Here is a 20,228-nt window from a genome sequence, read left to right on the forward strand (position 1 = left end):
ATTTCGCTGAACAGTTTTATTATTTCCTCATCCAGCTCTTCAGTAAATGATGTTTCTTTAAAACTTACAGCCAAACAGATGGCTATATAAATGTCGGCGGTAGGGATCGCACGGTTCACTGAAAAAAACCAAACAGCTCGGTTCACCACACACGGTTCGGCACGCGCTGGGACCACGGTTCAACTTAAATCTGCTTTTTAAACTTTAATAAAGAACAATCTTTAATTTATACAGTCAAATATGTGATGCTGTTTTACATTTGATTAGTTTATTCAATTTCTGTACGTAAAAAAATAATGCTAGACCTCCCTAAAAAAAAAAACTGAAAATCACTGTTTGTTTTATTTGTATCTTTACTCTATTGTATTTATTTGTGCTGTTGGTCGTAGTTGGATAGATTTTCTTTTAAAGTATAGTTTCTCCATAAAACATAGCACATACTGAACCATACCGAAACCGTGACTCTAAAACTGTGAAACACACCGAACCATGAAAAATTTGAACCGTTCCACCCCTAGTCGGCGGGCTCTAAAACTGCGGAGAGCTGACATAATACAAGAGGCCATTAACACAGAACGCTTTTTTGCTTTTAACTGCGCAAAACAAAGCTCAGTGACATGGAAAATATTGCAGGATCTCGACTTGTGCTTTAAAAGTTAATCATACACACCAATTTAAAAAGGAATGTGCAAGACACTGAGAAGGTAGAATCAAAGATTTCGGTTTTCAAAAATTATTCAAAAGCGGCGCAGTGGAACACAAAGTGCATTCTTTGTGAAATGGTAACATCCAGAGCCCATTGCTTATCATCACAGACAGACAACTAGTACTGGGTAAGCAAAGTAAAACTTACATTATTTGTTAAGTGAAACTACTAAATACTAAAATCTAATTTGATATGACTGAGTTTTAACTTTCTAACTATCTATAAATGATTGTATCTGTATGAATTGATCACACAGTATATCAAAGCTATCAAATGTATTTCATGAAGAATTGGTCCTTCTTTAATTTTGTGGTTTGATTGACTGGCATCTTGAAGTGTGTATGTATAAAATATCAATTGACACAGAGTGACATGCTGGTATATTAAAGCAGGTATATTAATAAAGATTATTTCAACTTTTGTCTTATTAATATTTTTATAAATCAGACTGTTAAGAAATTAAAGATGCTGACAAATAGTCTATTCATGGTGTTAAATAAATATGAAGCCCTATGCTCATTATTTTTAATATTTTTAGATTGTGTTTTTGAACCCATTTGAACCCTGTTAATGGATTCGATGTAAGTGTGGCATAACGTGCAGAATGTGCAGATGTGTTCTGGTGCACATGAAGACATAGGGAGCGTATCATGTTTTTAAACCTATAGAGAATATAAAAACATGTTCATGCAGCAGTTTGGCATATTCCCATAGGACTGCATCCACAGACCTAGTAGAGGAATTTTGTGGGAAGATTATAGGGAGAGTTCAACAGTGTTCGTATGAATGCAGCGGTGGGAGTAACTCAAGTTGAGTTTGCATAGCAATAGGGGAGTTTTACAAGAATGATGCTGCAGTGTTTTGGGGAACGTTTGGATAAACTTTACTGCAAAACCTAAGGGAGCCCTAGTTTTACACTTTCTCTGTTGAGTTTAAAATTAATTGGTTGCATAGCACAAGGGGAGGCTCTACAGTGCCAAAAGCGCTAACACTATTGGTGTGCTGGGAAAACGTATGTCAAGGTGCTGAACGGTCACAAATGTGTAAGCATTCAGGGAGCGTTTCTTTAATATTGTTATATCATTAGGGAAGCACTTGTGAAACTGTGAGTCCTCTGGGTGCTGTCTTCTTGTGAGAGATCTGTTAGGTGAGAATTTATGGATGGATGGAAAAAACAGCCTCCAACTAATAGTGAGAAATAAGTTATTTTCTAGGGGCGCTTGTTTGGAGAAGATGAACATGTTCTGCGGTCTTTGTCTTTCTCAAGCTCGCACCTTTTGTGTGGTAATGATTTATTGCACTGTTCTCAATCATTAGCATGCATTAATTGAATGTGATTGTAATACTTGTGCGATGTAATTAACTTTTCTAATACTGAGGATTATTATAATTGTATGGTTTCTAACAAATGAGGTATTGGGGTGGTATCTAAAGTGAGACATAAAAACGACATTTTCGAGGACACAATTTATAACATTTTTGCAGCATTCTTTCTTTGATATCTTTGAACAATTAAATGTGTTGTTGGTAAGTTATATTGTGTTCGCTTTGGGCTGATCATCGTTATTGTTGTTGCCAGGTGAATGTTTGTTGCTGCGCTCAGTCCCGCCCCTTGATGTCTCCTGCAGGAAGAGGCGTGGCTTACAAAGTGACAGAAGTATTCTTCGATATTCTCTGCGGAAGTTCTGATTGAGCAGTCCGTACACTACGGCGTTCAGGCAGGAGTTAAAGTATGCCATGAAATAACTCACCACAAACAGCCAATCGGGGACCAAGGGTGCTACACGGGGCGGGTCCACCGCTACAGCCAGGCCGATCAAATTTAGCGGCGCCCAGCAGACGGCAAACAGCACAAAGACGACAAACATGGTCAAGAAGTGGCGCAAATCACCCGGACGGGGGCGTGGCCTGACGTCGGTTGTGACCCGCCTCCTCACACGGAGCACCAGCACCCAAATCCTCAGATAGCAGAACGTTACTACCGCGATAGGAAGCAGGAAGTGCACGGTCACTACAGCAATGGTGTATCCTGCACTTGTTGTCTGGCTAAAGGTGCATGAATAAACGCGAGGGTCGTACGTCAATGACCCCAGTGCCAGGTTTGGGAGAATGGCAATGGCGGTGAGCACCCAGACTAACATCAGTAGCGCCAGGGTTCCTGCGCGGCCGTAGATTTTCTCGTAGGTGTTGGCCTGGCAGATGAAACAGTAGCGGTTGATGGCGATGGCGGTGATGTTGAAGATGGAGCCGATGACGCTCGCACCCATCAGGAAGCCGCTGACCTTACACTCCAACTCCCCGGGCAACCAGCCCGCGTGCAGCATGCCATGCAAGACCAGAGGGTAGGGATAGCAAACCACCAGGAGATCGGCGAAAGCCAGGCTCACTACAAATGCATTACCTAATACACACACAGAGAAAAAATGTAAACACAAGACCCAAGTTATGGCATTAGAGTAAGGTGAACTGTTTTGTTACATTCAGATCATGAAGAAAAATTACTATAGTTACCAGTAAAAACTCAAAATTACATTAAAACAACTTCACGGACTTGACTATTACATTATATTAGAATAGCAAATTAAAAATGGCAACAACACTAAGACATAGTCAAGTACTGTAACTACATTGCTGATTAAAATAGACATACAAATGTATTCCTATGATGCACAGCTGAATTTTCAGCATCATTACTCCAGTCTTCAGTATCACATGGTCCTTCAGAAATCATTCTGATTTGATGCTCAAGAAACATAAAAGTTTTGATTTATAAAAAATAAAAAACAATTCCTGACATGTAATGGACAGTAGTGTAGCTACTAACATCTAGATTAAAAAATATGTGTTTAATATATAACTGTGTGGAATATGATTTAAACCAATGACAGGGCTTTTCAGTGTCAGAACAGCAATTTCATGTTAAGTACAACTGTTAAAAACTGATTCCAATAAAAGGTTATTCAGATTTAGACATTTGTTTTTTCATGAAATCATGACACTGATGCAGCATTTTTTGCCACTAGAGATAAAATGAATGTATTTTTTATATACATTTTTACAAACGTAGAACACAAAGACACAAGAAGGGTAACTTGATAACAGCACCTGAACTGTTGTTGACATACTGCATGTCTGGGAGTGTGGGAGCATTTGTGTGTGTGTGTGTGTGTGTGTGAGTGAGTGTGTAGGACAGGCTCAGACACTGTAGTATCTTGCCTGTTTGGGTCACACAAAGTTCAGCTCCATTAGATTAAGTGCGGTGTCTGTGACACTGAGTTCTCCTCTACACCCAGTGTCACAGACACCACACGTTTGCTTGGTTTACCAGTTGATGCATGTGTTGTGTACTGGTTTGTTGGGAGTTGAGGTTTTCTCCACAGATCAGGTTTTATAAGCATTTAAAGCAAAGATGGAGTTCATATTGAATCCAACATAGTACTGTACACACTCTCTCTCTCTCTCACACACACACACACACACACACACACACACACACACTTTTATGCCTAAACCAATGCGTTACAGAACTGAAATAGTTTTTGTAATGGATACATGCATTCAGTTAATATCAATTGAATGCATCTGCAAAAGAGAGTTCATATAGAAAGAATTAATAATCTCTTCCTCATGCAAATGACTGATGCTCTGTTCATTCAAACACCCTTACAATGGCACTTTCTGACACTGTTTAAATTCCATTGATGCTCATTTGCATAAATGTAAACCTTTTCAAATTGTTGCATCACAGCACAAGCCCACACTGCATTGCATGGTCTTATGTCGCCAGAAATGGAATGATTTAAGCTCAACACAAATTGCTGTCAACTTTCACAGCCGCCCATTTCCCCTTATCTCTCTCTTCTTTTTAATTTTTTTATCTTTCTCATTTGGATCCATCAGTGTCTGCTATCGTTCTCTCGCTCCGTGTCAATATCTCTCACCATATCTGATTTCTGATCCATCTCTTTTCCTCTCATTTATTACAACTCAATTTGCCTTCCCTCTCGTTCGACCTTTCTCACAAGAAGATTAACAGGCAAGAGGAAAAAAATCAGCTGGACTTTTAAATGTTTTAATTGGAACGTCGAAAGGCTTTCTGAGAGAGAAATTTGGTCTAATCTCTCATTCAGAAACTGGGCCAGAATGTATGCTCTTGAACCTGAAAACAGAGTTTAGCTCGACAGAGATGCCTGAGCAAAGAAACAAATAAAAATCGGCTTTAGTAGAGCACCTCACACACACACACACACTTGCGCTCATTACCTCTGTGATCCTGCTGCATACTGGTGTGAGGAATAAGTGTTCAGGAGATGAATAGTGTGCCAGATACACAGATGCTTCCTGTGGGATTCTGGGCTTTGACATTTGGAAAAACATTAAGTGTGTTTGCTAAACAGATGAATTTTTGAACTGCTGCCTTCACACTCAAACACACATTGGCCCCTGCTTTTAAATGATTGTACCACTTACTTATTACATCGATGTTGTTTACCAAAACCATCATACTCAGTATATTTCAGAATTCAGTTCTCTGTGAACAAATGAACTGTATATCTTCAATGCAAAGTCACTTTGTATAAAAGTGTAAGCCAAATGCATAAATGAAATGTAAAATGCTTGCCATGATTTGAGAGAACATTTCCCTACTTTAGAAACAAGGACACTAATAGGGATTAGAAGTGAAGACAAGGAGAGAATATAAAGTTTTAAAAGCATCCCACAAAACACAGAGAGAGATGCATGTGAATCTGTAAGAGAAATGAGTATGGAAAAAATTCATGGAATTATTATTATTATTTTTTTACTGTGGTCCCAGAATGCAGCTGAAGCTGTTACAGCAGAAGCTCCTATGATATCAATGTCACACATGTGTATATATATATATATTTACATTTTACAATAATCCAACTCTCATTCATACAATTGGACGGGTCCCTTCAAAGTTGGTACTTCAAAACGAATGCAACCATTCATTCGTAATCTAGAAGAAATAGAAGACTAGACTGTCATGTCTCATGTCGATAGTCAACACGTTTACATCACGCATCTTGAAAAATAAATTCAGCTGGTTTATCCAATATTACCTCATTTGAAGATGCTGAATTCAAATAGCATTCAAATTCATATTAAAAATAACAAAAGAAGTTGAATACAGTAACTTACAATTGGCAAAGGATTGGAAAAGGTGGACATGTCTTCTGAATCATTTATACATGAGAAAAAAATAGGCTGAGAATTGAACAAATAATCATGTATTTTCTTGCTGATTAAAGCATAATACAATGGATGGCATGAGTGTAAGTTGTCAAAGAGAGATTTATTATTTTTGGGTGGAGTATCCCTTTAACTATTCAGGTCATTTTACAAAATTTTCATGTAGTGAAATTCTAAATGTCAAACAGTGGAAATGAAAAATGGGCTAATTGGAGTAAGAATATACTGTTTTCAACTGTTTAAATATTACACTTATAGTATATGGTTCAAATGTATGCCTAGGATAAACTGGATTGTACATTCAACTACATATAAGCACAACTGATGTGTAAGAGTAATTCAAGCCTATTATTAAAACAGGTTAATATTAAATCTAGATACTCAGTATCATGGTCTGGGCCACCAATAGCCTAAATGTCAATCCACACCAATGGAACTCATTAATGCTTTCTCCTAGGCACCACTGACATTAAAAAATCACATCTCGTTTCAGAAAAGAGCAATGTCTTGTGGTCAGAAAAAACTGTGGTCAGATATGCTCAAGTAACAGCTAAATTAATTTTGCATCATGCAGAAAATTCTAGGAGGAAGGGGATATTGAAATGAGACACACATAAAAACTCCATTAGGTCTTTTTTTTTTGAGCCACATACCTCTGAGCACTAAAAGTTTCCTACGGGTTTCTCTCTTCCACACATAAGCACACACAAAGGCTTTAATTAAAAACAGCATTACAGAGAATGCTCACACACACACACACACACACACACACACACACAACCATTAATGACAGCAACGAAGAGTAGAGCTGCTTAGTCAACATGAATGTTAATTAAATCTCTAATGACCCCAAACTAACGAGGATTCAGTAACTCAATCACTATAGGTAAAAACACACATGAAGGGTTCTACCACAGTACCATATGTCTTTTACCTAACTGGGTGTGTGTGTGTGTGTGTGCATAAGATAAATGAATGCGGGTCTAAAGTGCGTGGCAATGTCCCCGGGGACTTTGTAATCTCATTTGGCACCAATAACCCTGTATCTGAGGAAATTTTAGTGGGTGTGTGTATAATAGAACGGCTTTGTTGGATGATCAAAGTGTTTTGTATAAAATAGCCACACACTCACACACACACACGCATTCATGTAGAAAACGCAACATTTTTCTTTGTCAGCTACGGATCACGTTTCACTGCGCGTCGCTGACGTGGCCGGTCTCCGTTGACACTGATGCTGTTTTTGACTGACCTCTGCAGCCTGTGTTCCATTCCAAACTTTTACACTTCGACCTCTACATTTTCAAACGCACCAATCACTTTTACAGCTCCTAAACTCTGACCGCTTATGCTTCTTTGCAGAAATGACAAAGAGCCTCCTCTCGCTGTGATTTTACAAGATCGCTGGGTTATCTCAAGTGTGCACGGCAAAAAGTTACAAGAGGCCATGACACACCAAGTTGACTGGCAGCTGGCAGCAAACACCAGGCTGTTGTTGAGCATCTGCATCTTTGGCCAATGAGCGTGTTGAATCGGCATCAGACAGTTGGGGAGACAGATTACTCAGATTAGCTGTTCAAGTTGGTGAACCAGTGCATGAGAAGAAAAGTGAAAGTGATGAAAGCATGGAAATTAGAAAGGACACACAAAATTCAGATATTCAAAATGGTAAGGCAGTGCTGCTTTGGTAACGGTTTGTATATCAGCAGTCCTTGGTTTTGGTTTCGCTTTTTGAATGACAAATTTAGACTATTACCACTCAAACATATGTGATAGATGGCTGTTGGCTGTCGTCTTCATGGTGTGTTCAAGTGCAACTTTTTAGCCCAGATGCAACGCACAGGGGTTTTAAGCAACTTTAAGCAACACCTGTGAATGGAATGGCTATGCCTACTGGAAGTAAGTGGTTACACAGCCGAAGCCCAGAACGTAAAAATCATTAAGAAACCCAAGACAGGTTTTTTTTTTTTTAAAGCAAGAGAATTATTAATTTTGCCATTAAATGATAATCTATTGTCAGAAGAAGAGTCATAAACTGAAGCAATTGCACTGTTATATACCATAAAATGTAACATTTACTTAACTAATCTGTCACATTGTAATGACTACGGTAAACCTTCTGTTCTCCTGTAGTAGACGGTTACAGCAGAACTTCAAGAAGTAGTAGCTGAAGCTGCGCATGCGCAATATGACGTCTGAATGCCGTTCCATCAGTGGCAGCTGCTTCAAGTCCCTAATATTTTGGCAGCTGCCAAAGGTTTATTTGATCATTTAATGTGATTACTGGGTGATGTAGATGACTGCTGTGCTTGTGATGGCAGTATGGAGCGCATGTTGATGACTGCAGGAGTGAATGCCTTTGTCTAGTCACGCTGTTTTATTCCCTCATTACTTTGATCAGACTTCTCACTTCACCTTCTTTGCCTCTGTATGAAATGACCTTCTTAAAAAAGAGATATTATGCTGATTTGATTTTCAAATGAATCATAAAATATAAATCACATTCTGGCAACCAGTGAATACGGGCTAGGCTAGCATATTAGCTTAGCATAGCATTAAATCACAACTTGTTTGCTCCAAAATTAAATACTCCATTATTAGAAAATTAGCACTCCATAATGCCCCGTTTTTGGTAAAAATAGAATAAATAATACTCCTCTCTCAAGAAATTTAAAGTAAACACGATAATCCATACATTTTCTTTAACTAAGCACGTTTGGACTATGAGAAATTGTTTAATAAAAAGGACTCTGATGCCCAAGAGTATAGGTTTTTTTTTTCTCAGTAAATGCATAAGAAGCTCATATTTAAATGCATGAACAGAATTTTGGATTTTGCATTCCTCTTGACAAAAATGAAGAAATTACTGTCACTGTAAGACATTTAAAACAAAACTGAGGGTCATATGTGTCCCAATGCATGTTAACAGGATATGACAAACTGTATATTTTGCATTTATTTTGGATTTATTTGGACGCAGTTCACATAGTGGAGTTCTTTATACTGTGTGCATGAATTACTATGTTCATCAGCTACCATCAAAGACCATTTTTACCCTGGAAAAACCCTATTTGTTGTTGATTTGTGTGTCATGGCTTTTAAGCTAACAAAAAAGTCCTTACAATTACTTCAAAAAGAAATGACTTGCCGAATGACTTTTGACAAGTGTTGTACATTCATTGTATCTACAAAAAAAAACACACTTTTTTCCCAAAAGATCCTCTGAAGAAGAAAGTTTTCCATTTAAAACTATCCGATTAATGCTTCACTCCACATAGTTCAATGCTTCGGGAAACATTGTCATCAATCATCTGAAAAGGCCTGTACTGCTCTTCAGGGATATGACCCTCAACTTTACAAGAAAAATGTCTTAAACACATCACTTTCTTTTCCTCTTGCAAGGCCGCCGGGGTGTGATGGAACACAGCTGGACAGAAGTAAGGGGCGTGGTTCTGTCATCTCATTTGCATAAGGTTTACCCAGACCCAACAGGATGCCATTCTGTCCGGAACTGCACAGCAATAGAAACCTTTAGGAAAAACTAAACAGATCTGATGCATTAATCAATACTTCACTTCTCCTGCAGTTCAACTGGACACAGCCCAAAGCTGGCCATGTAAAAGAACAAAAAGGCACTCGTGCCATCATTTGAGAGCTCAGATACAAGTGTTTCCTTAATCATCACAGGTCAAAGTGAAGGATGCAGTCAAGGGCAACATTTATTGCATGCCCTTTGAGTATCTATATAGAGCACCAGCAAGCTCATCAACTCTATGCTAATGAGACACTGAATGTCACCTTGTGGTACACAAATATACTCTAGCAAACACAAGCAGAAGCCCATAACATGAGAGGTCACGGACCAAATCTATGTGTCGGAATAAACACCAGCTCAACACTTACGACTTTAACAGCTGACTGGACTGAAAACATGATAGAGATGAAGAATAAGAGTGAAAGGGAGTGTTCAGAGGGGAATGACTGCAGCATTTCTGTCATTTCGGTCTCTCTCTACATCCTTTTGTACACAAGTTTTATTTGAAAGCTTGAGTGCAGGGTCGTGCTGGTGAACGGGTACATTTGTTAAAACAGTGATCGGATGATACCACCTGCACATTTCAAGATAAGAAAATGTCAAAAATCTCCAAAGACACAATGACATGCATAGAAAAGATGTCTCTTCCCTTGCTGCATGCTCTCACTTTGTCTGTTCTCACTCTCACACTCTCCATATTACAGATGACTATTAAAGAACACAGCCGACATATAAACCCTGACTTAATAACACAGCACTAGTGAATGGTTTGAGACGGACTGCCTGTTTGAAGATACTGCAGTTAAAATCTGTTAACCTATTCTCTCTTTTTCAGTCTTTTTTCTGTTGCCATTGACAGTTTTATTTTTCCTGTGTAATCGAAAATAATGCATTTTAAAACCATACTGACCTTTAAGACATCACAGAGGCAACAAGGCAAGAACTTCAGCATTCTGATGTCAGATCAAGCTAATTATAGACAGAACAAAATAATATTTTAAAACAACCCTGTAATTTCACAATTTTTTTCACTTTTTATTTATTTATTTATTTTTACATTGACCTTTGCTTATGCATTCACTCTCTCACCTCTCAATTTGTGACTTTTTTTTCTAAATACATACTGGATTCTTTCTTTTAGAGAATGAACATGCTTTTTAAAGTTTTGTACACTTCACAATATGAAGAGACCATAGCTATGTGAAGCTTGAGACTGGGAAGCACTGCCAGATAATAATGAAAACAATGCAAATGAAAATCTATCAGTTGAAACCATATGGTACTTCATATTAATGAATGAGGTACTCCAAAAAAATGCTTTTTCTGAGTGAAATTAACTGTAATTGCTTTGCATTTTCTCTCACACTCACTCACACCAACACAGCAAGCACACAAGTGATAAATGCTAGTGGTAAATCTGAGCTATTGCTGTTTCAGACATGCAATTCACACCCCAGCATTCAATCTCAGGAACATGTGTGTGTGTGTGTGTGTGTGTAAATTATTGATGTACACCAAAGGACTGCCTTTTTCTCTCTGAATTTTAAAATTAAATATCCTAACATACATTTGTCATCTTCATAAGCATACCACAACTCTCTTCAGATGTACGTTAAAGTATCAGCCTTGAGTGCACAGTGTTATTCTCTGGCTCTAACCGTCTTCCATATCTGTGTGTTATGTAACATCCCTATAGTGTCCATGAAACATATTGTTCAATGAACACTGAATGAATGAACAAACTAAATAATGAATGGGTTCACGGGCAATGAATGACAGATGTGTCAAAAACAAATAAATGAAATAATTTCCACATTTTCTGATTTAAAGGCAATGAAAGGAATTAAAGGATCAAATACAGAGCCTCAAATGCTGTATGCATGCAGGACGGTTGATGGAAATCACTGGAAATGATTTAAGACCAATTGTCATCTTTTAGTATGAGATTTGTATTGTCATTCATGCTCAGCGCAGAGTGTACACGTGAATGGTTGGTAACAGTGTGAATGAAGCACTAGGTTTATTCTTGAATTTCTCACGGGAACACATGCAAAAAAAAATTAATACTGCCAGCTGATGACAGTATTAATAACCCTCATCTGAACCTGCAAATGAGTCATACGCGTATTATCCTAATAACTTATTGTCATGAGGACATGAGCCAGTGAATGATAGTCTACTTTTAAGGGTCGTTCACCAGGTACGATTTTTAAATCGTTTAGCATTGTAGTTTAACTTTGGAAACGGAGTCTAGGAATGCGTTTCCGTTTCCTTGCGTTCAGCTGTTTTGAATGCAAGAATGGGTCATGTGCGAGCATCCCCTCATGTCTCCGTTAATTAATGTTGGATGAGCGCGCGCACTCACTCACTCACCCGCGTTTCTCAGTTTCCTATTTCTGAGCACCGAGATGATCACCAGCACGTTACCGAGCACATCCACCACGCTCGTGAAGATCAGCACCCCGGCGAGCACCATGACGACCCATGCTGGCCGCGCGCCCGCTCCGCCACCCCAAGCGCGACCCTGCCCGACTTCCGTCCGGTTCCTGATGAGGGAGACATTCTCGGGCATGTCGAATGAACTTCACCCTCTCTCACAAAAACACGCTCGGTATCTTTCTCACGAAGCCTCTGCCATCTTCATCCTCGTCAACAATTAAACATTTCCACATTCTCAGCGAGCCTTGGGGAGCTCGGTGACGCGCTTTGTTTTCTCATTCATGTGCCACATAAAAACATTGTTTTTCCACTTGATTAACAAATATGTTCAACTTCACAGTGCTCGTTCTCCCTCGCCGCGCGCTCTTTAAAAACTCGCTCACGGTGAGAGCGCAGAGACGCACGAGAAGGTCTCCGGTATTCCCATTGATGACTGAAGAATCACGCTGGCGTGAATTCACCCCTCTTCCTCCTCGTCCAATTCTTCATCCTTTTGCCTTACATCGAGGCTTGAGCTAAGAGGCGTCAAAAAGCTGTTAAACGTGTGACGCGTCGGCTCGCCGCTCTGTCCAGTCAGTCAGACTTTATTTATTCATTAATTCACTCGGTGTCGACGGAATCCGATGCGTGAGATCAGATGATGGGCTCCCGTTTCGGTCGAATTCCCGTCTGGGGAGTGTCAAACCATAAAGTGCAATGTGTGACTGGTTTTGGCACAAGTGTGTGTGGTTAAAAAACGCTTTTTTTTTTGTGTACGATGGTCTTCGCGTTTGAGGGGCAAGACTGTCGTTAAATGAAAGAATCCAACTTAGAAAACGAGCATTTCTGAGCAGTAAATACGTGCTTTGCCGCTTCAAAAGCGACGTCCCTCAGCGAGCGGTTTCCGGTCCAGTTCTCGGTTAAGTCCAGCCGGAGAGTCGTCTCCTTCGACCCGCTCCGCACGACCGGTCTCTCGCGCTCTCCTCATTGAGGACCGAAATCCGCGTGCGCGCGCCACCGCTGTTTACAGCTGCTCCGTTCATTCGCTCAGGGAGCCTCCGCGTGCGTCTGAACTTGAACTGAGAGCGCGCAGGTGCACGTGAGGGCGTCCTGCCACAACGGGTTTGAATTAAAAGGCCTTGCAGCGTTTTCTCACTGATTGCTTGCTGATCAGCTTCCACAACCATCACCAAACACCAAGAATTTATCTGAATACATTATATCAGATAAATCTGTAGTAAAATTACCACAGAGCAAATAAAGATGTCTCTTTAACATATCGCCTCTTTTAAATAATTAAAAGCCATTGTAAGGAGCAGTGAACTCAAGCTGTGAAAAAGTCTAAATTAATTTACAAGAACACCATTTATTACCATAATTGGTGGATGATGGGTCTAACTTGCTTAAAATATATAAATACCTGTATGCAATGTAATGAGAAAAAAAAAATACAAAAACATCTAACTAAACTTAGTATTAGCGAATTAAATATAAGAATATGTTGTTCCAATATTCCCAAACAGCAATGCATGCTGGGAGTTAAAGCCCTGCCCCCAGTGCTTTAGACATTTTTGCAGTTTTTCTATCCATAAATCATTCACTTTGACAGGATGAAGAATCTAAGTGACATGCAAAATGATCAGTCACATTTATTTGTGCCATAGGGGTGGGTTTATCTAAAATTAATTCATATGTTAATAATAGACATGTGGGGGAAAATAAATAACCTAGTATAGCAATCTCAGATTGTTAAAAAACACAGGCAGAAAATGTTGAGTGACAGAAAATACAGTAAATTGAGACTATTTTACATTATTCAAAATATTCAGTTCTGCTCAGTTCTCATCTCTTCCTCATATATTGTAAACTTTGTTCCAAGATGGAGTAGAAGTCAGCCAATCAGATTAGAGTTTAGGTCGAGAAAGTGCCATCCAGTTTTCTTTGCAACACACAATACATGGTGTGTGAACGGACTGTAGGTGGTCCGTGGGCATACCGCCTGAAGCATTGTTTAAAACTGAGACTACACATACTTTTAAACAACACTGTATATAATAAATTCATGAAGCAGCCTGGCAACCACCTCACCACTCACTTCTCCAAACAGTCGGCCCATCCTGAGAGTCCCCATGACCTAGCGCTGGAGTCGTGCCTGCTAAAAATGAGCTATGGCTCTTGAAGAGCTCATAAACACTTGCCAGTAAAGGCCGGCTAAAAAATCCAATTTTCAAAACTACAATGTTTACTTATTTCCTATGGTTTAAAATAAGTTTTTAAGAGTAGATGTCCTTGCAAGTGATCAATTGAAACCTATGCCACTGGATTTGATTAACCTGAACTTTTCCTGGCGTCTAGCAGATAAAAGTTTTTTTTTTTTTTTTCATCAAGTCTGTCCTATTTCTATGGTGCAGACGAATAGCAGCTGAAATGAGAGAGGGTGGAGAAGTATGACACAGGGAGCCACTCCAAAGAAAAGTTACCCGCTCTGTCACAATTCATTTAAGGGCACAACCACTGCAGAGAGAGCATGTCTGACAGCAGCGTGACGGGGCGGGGGTCCGTGCCACCCCTGAGGATGCCACCACCTGAGTCAGAGGGAATATTATCCAAGTTTAACACAGCTTCACCTTGTGAATTTCCTTGCAGCATGGGAAAAAAGGGTTCCAGCATATCATTAACTTTGACTCAATTAAACTTAAATTTAAATATGGATAAATCATGGAGACACTGAAATAAATTTAGCCCTGTGAGGTTTGAATAAATCTTTCCACAATGATAGAAATACATCAAAACTTTACGCTCATGATGAAAGAGCGATGTATGGATTGCCATAATTACATATTTGTAATTTGTGCATATGCATGCATGTATTTGTGTATGTTTAAAAGTTAAAGGAGAAATAGGGATAGATTTACATATAGGTACATGTTACACATATTTTGTTTCTGTTTACAAATACAGATATGGCAGAGAAATGTGCCTACTCAAATCAGTCCAGTGCCAGCTGTTTGAATGATTATTTTTTGAACACCCACGACACCACCGCTCTGAATAAAGGGGGTGTTTACCGTTTAGAAACCACTGCTGGCTGACTCTTCAGCTGAGTGTGTGCGTCTGTATCGTTAGGAAAATCAGGTTATGTAAGCGGGTAAGTTTCTCCGGGACAAAGAGAGAGAGAGAGAGAGAGAGAGAGAGATAGAGAAAGAGAGAGAGAGAGGCCTCTCTTTCTTAGATGTGAAACTACAGGAAACCCTCTTGAGTCCAGCAGTGCTTGTCACTTTCAATGTGTTTTATTTCATTTGTAGGGCATGTGAAAGAATTGACATGCGTGTCTGTGCTAGAGTGGTGTGTGTGGGTGAGTTAAAGGGTTTGTGCAGTTCTGAGAGTGGTTAATGAGTACATTTAAAAAAAAATGTTTTACCCTCTCTACCGTTCCTCACATTGGAAGAACAACGTACAGCCACTTCAAAAGTCACATGAGTGTAAACTGTAGCCTATATCACACAGAATCGCAAAAAAACTGTCTAGTGACATTTGTTATGACATCCACTTTGAATATTACAATGCGCATGATAACTTCTGTAAACACTACAGTTAGTAAATCCACTTCACCAGCTAATTAGCAAATGATGCTAGAGCTACATACACACACACACACACACACAAAAGATGTTCATCTAAAGATGGCTGTGTGCTTGTTTCTCTATTACTATACTATCAGTTCATGTTGTGCTTATTATCAAATAGCCTACCAATGTGGTGCATATTTTGAAGAAAAATATCTAAATTATGATGCAAGTTTTTAAATAACATTATAAGTGGATCTGAGAGAACAGTACAAAATGATAAAAAAAAAGAACAAAAGGGCAAGAACAAGTAGAACTACTTTATATTGTGTCAACATTTTTATATTCAGAAATAAATGATCTGCGAAAGCAGAAACTAGTTGCACTTCCACAGTTATTCTGTATTATAACAGTAAAAGCTTCTCAAAATAAGGAAATATAATTAAGTTTTCAGCTGGCTAAAAACACTTTAGGGGACACACGGCCTTGTGTTGTGTACATACCAAAAGTGAAGCATCACATTATTCACTTTAGATAACTCTTGGGATATTTTTCGTAAATAAAAACGTAATAATGCTATCATCCATTTTCTGATACATTGGGTCGTCTCAAACTGATGTGTCAATAAGCTTTTCCCTGATTGGCTTGTGCAACAACACATCATACAGATTTCCCACTCAACTTGCGCAGAAGACACGACTGAGGTGAATATCACGTGGGAATCGCGTCGCCCAATTCACGTCATTTACATCACCGTGTCAAAATTTGCATCTATTTTACTTTGCATTGACTTTGTATGTTATCTACTTGCCCAAATAATTGAATTTGCTTTTGGTGTGCATAAGTGTTTTATAATTTTATCATCAGCTAGGTGAAGATGAAGATAGTCTCAAATAATTTGTTTAAACTAGCTGATATTGATATTTTGTATTTAACATAACAACAGACATTTGAAGTGTGACTTTATTGTGCAAATGCATTTTGAGGTCACTGGATCTGGAAGCTTCGTCCTGATCATGTCTTCATGCATCATTGGTTCACAACAACATGTCCACTGATCTGTCATCGTTCTGCTTTGCTCCCTGCTGACATGTTGTCTCCATTATCAGGTTTAACTATCTCACATCAATCTTTTATGTTACATCAGTCTCTCTGAGACGCTCCACTGATTTTGATGTTACCATCACACAAGTCAGCACAAGGGTCTAATCTGTATCCCAAGATGAATTCACTAAAGAACGATGGAAGGAAACTTAGGACAGTTACTGTAAGTCTTGTTTAAATGACAAATGCCCTTCTGTCTTTATCCTCATATTATGTAGAGTTTTTACTTCTCTTACACTGATTAAGTTTACCTCTATTAATCTACAGTCAGTTCAAGCATCTGTGTGCTCAATTAAGCTGAGCTGGAGCTGATTTTCCCGTCTATCTGTCTGTCTCTCTGTTAATCAGGGGATGAGATAAAGGCAAGTGAAAGAACAAAAACAAATATTAAAAAGTTGAAAAGCACAGAAAAGAAGGAAAAAGAAAGTGAAAATTGTGGTTTGCGGGGAAGAGAACGAGAAAGGCAAAGTAATGTGCTTTCTACTCGCAATCCTGGAAAACACAACTTTGATCTATTGCTTCATTCATGATTTACAAAGAGCTAGAGAGAGAACATGCACACACAAGACGACATAACCAGGACAGAATATAGCTTTTCTGTACACACACACACACACACACACACACACACACACACACACACACACACACACAGTGAACTAAAGAACATCCGGGTGCCAAATCAGTCTATGAGAAAATGAGTACACAAGCGGCACACAATAACAGTGGTGAAGCACAGACAACAGAGAGAAACAATGCTAATAAACTGTAGCATTTTAAAACATGAAGAAAGACACTTCCTGAATGTTTTGTCAAAGGTCATGCATTCAATCAAACTAACGCTTTCTAAAAGTTCATAACATTTTTTTAATAAAAAAAAAAAATCACATATGAAAACTAAAGTGGAGATAAAACCAACTGTATTATGCCAGCAAAATGTGATAAAATCACTTTTTAGAATATTATTTAAAAATAGAGTAGAATTTAAAATATTTTTTAATGCAATTTCTTGTCAAATTTGCTATTACTTTTCATATTCTTAACATCTTTTTTTTTTTACTGTCAGGTTTATGAACAGGTTCAGTGTGATATATGTGGCAAAAGCATGAAATCAAAATGGACACACACACACACACATATATATATATATACGTACACGCACACACCATGTCCAACATGGTTTACTAAAACCATGAACACATTTCTGCTACTTGAAATAAAATTATGAAACATAAAATAAATAAAAAAGTTTGTAAAAAAGGATGTATTAAGATAACTACAACTGAAATAAATGAAAAACATTTAGATATATTTAAAAAAAATCTAATTACTAAAAATAAAAAAGACAATAAAACTATTAAAACTTAAATAAAAGTAAAAAATAAAAAGTAATTAAAAATGTAAAAAAAAAAATGTATATATGTCTGAACAATACTAAAATAACACCAACATAAAATCTAGGACATGAAGCAAAACCACTTGAGAAGCGTATACAGATATATACTGTACCTGTGCTTTCTCTGACAGAAGGATAAAAAAAGCTGCAAGCGCTACAGTAAAAGCTTGCTCTAGAGACAAAGACAAAGAAACTGAGGAGTGCTACTAAAACTGACCTGTCACCTGCTTGAACAAAAAAGGCCTGGCAGAGGAACAAGGAGCAGAACGCTTTGGGACACCCATCCAGGCATGGAAATGAAGCTATTGAGCTGTTTCAAAGCTCAGGGCTGGATTCATCTGCTTAATAATACAACAGCCCTTCACACGAGGCACCGCTGCTTTGTTCTCCTCCTAAATACCCCTCTCACCTTCCTCTTCAACAGGCTTTTGTTTTGATTTTCCTCTGTTTTTCTGCCAAAAGCCAAAAACATTTGCAGAGAAGCTTAAAGACTCTCTTAAAGAAGATGAGAGAGAGGGAGACAGAATCAAAAACACTCCACACTCACGCTTCTAAAGTAACTTTTAAATCTTAAGAGACACAAACAAACACACAGAAAGTCAAACAGAAGCAGATCTGCTGTGGTTACACACACACTCACACACACACGCACGCACACACACCTGCATCTCTTCTGATCTCATCTCACTTCATCTCCATCATTCTTCCTAATGACAGCACTATATGCGCGTGAGTGTTCGCAAGGTCAAATCAATGTGTGTGATTAATTTCATCAGCTACCTTATGCTCCAAAGGAATTCTGGGACACGGCCGGCAGCTCATCCATACGGCCCCTATCAAATCAAAAACTCACCCTGCTTAAAAAAATTAATTCAGTACATTTCAAGCATGGACATTTATTTAGGTTTATATATTTGTGTTTTTAAAGAAAATATTATAAGGCCACATTGATAAACAACAACAACAACAAAATATATATATATACTGTTCACTGTCGTGTATTATTTTATTGTAAATAATAGACGCCATTACACGATTATGCTTATTTGCTGATCAAGAAACATGTATTATTATCATTTTGAAAGTATATATATATATATATATATATATATATATATATATATATATATATATATATATTATATATATTTTTTTCTTTTTCAGGATTAATAGTCAATATACACCAGCAAAATAAACTTATATAACATTAATGTACCAACTTTTGTGACACATTACCTTATATAAGTTAATTATACATAAAACACACATACACAATATATATATAATATATATATATATATATATATATATTGTTTTACATAATATATGTGTATACTGTGAATATTTATTATATATATTTAAATACACACACATGCATGTATATATTTCAGAAAAATATGTTGTTTATATATTTAATATATTTATATATTATATAAACATAAATATATGCATGTAAATACATATACATATTTTTCAAATATATGTTGTGTGTGTATTTTTCTATACATAATATCAAGTAAACAAAATCTTTTATTTTGGATGACAGCATTGTTTCAAAGCATTAATATATATATATAAATAAATAAACATATATATATATATATATATATATAATATTTTTTTAAATGTTTACATTTTTTAAACTCTTTAAATTTTTCTTTTTAGTTTTAGTTATTAGCGTACATCAGATTAAACACAATTAATTTTATAAATGTTGGTAAGTAAATGGCAGTTTTTTTTTTTATAAAATATTTTTTCATTTTAATTTACTTTTTAATTAATTTTTAATTCAATTAAATGTTTACAATTTTATTTTATTAATTGTTTATTTTACTTAAAAAAAAGTTTCATTTCCTGTTTACTTTCATATACTCGCTTTACAAGTGTTGCTGTTTTACCATATATAATTATATATTAATAATAAAGTATATAATTGAAATGTAAGTGAATATCTGGCAACCACAAGTGCTGGTTTTTAACAGGACTTTCTTACAGCAGTAGTGCAGGACACATCATGAACCAACTCAATCTGATCGAACAGATCCTGGCTGACAAAACCTGAACCCATCAGACCATCAGTCTGCAGCCAGATACAACAAACCCCTTCAGTTAACAAAACCATTAGTGATCATAATGACAACCTTTAAGGATTGTCTTCATTTAATTGTTTGTCACAACTGAGCCTTGCAATTTAAACCCTTCATGAAGCTCAAAATCCCCAGCAACCAAACAGCAGCGAGTTCTTCGACAGCCAGTGACATAAACGACAAAAAACACACACAATTACTG

At 37.5% G+C, this 20,228-nt stretch overlaps 1 protein-coding gene across 1 annotated transcript; it reads right to left on the reverse strand.

Moving 5' to 3' along the window:
- Positions 1 to 2,235: 2,235 nt before the first annotated feature.
- LOC113073038 (melatonin receptor type 1B-A-like) lies at positions 2,236 to 12,092 on the reverse strand. Its single transcript, XM_026245910.1, has 2 exons — positions 11,829 to 12,092; positions 2,236 to 3,107 (listed from the first exon to the last, which is right to left on the reverse strand). The coding sequence occupies exons 1-2, from the start codon at positions 12,025 to 12,027 to the stop codon at positions 2,239 to 2,241; spliced, it is 1,068 nt and encodes a 355-aa protein (XP_026101695.1). The 5' UTR covers positions 12,028 to 12,092; the 3' UTR covers positions 2,236 to 2,238.
- Between the last annotated feature and the right edge of the window lie 8,136 nt (positions 12,093 to 20,228).

Source organism: Carassius auratus, unplaced genomic scaffold (genome assembly GCF_003368295.1).
Source record: "Carassius auratus strain Wakin unplaced genomic scaffold, ASM336829v1 scaf_tig00011260, whole genome shotgun sequence".
NCBI lineage: Eukaryota > Metazoa > Chordata > Actinopteri > Cypriniformes > Cyprinidae > Carassius > Carassius auratus.

Coding starts and splice junctions, on each gene's coding strand:
- LOC113073038 (XM_026245910.1), bottom strand. CDS start 12,027: ATGCCCGAGAATGTCTCCCTCATCAGGAACCGGACGGAAGTCGGGCAG. Junction 3,108..11,828: donor TAGGAAACTGAGAAACGCGG/GTGAGTGAGTGA, acceptor TGTGTGTATTAG/GTAATGCATTTGTAGTGAGC.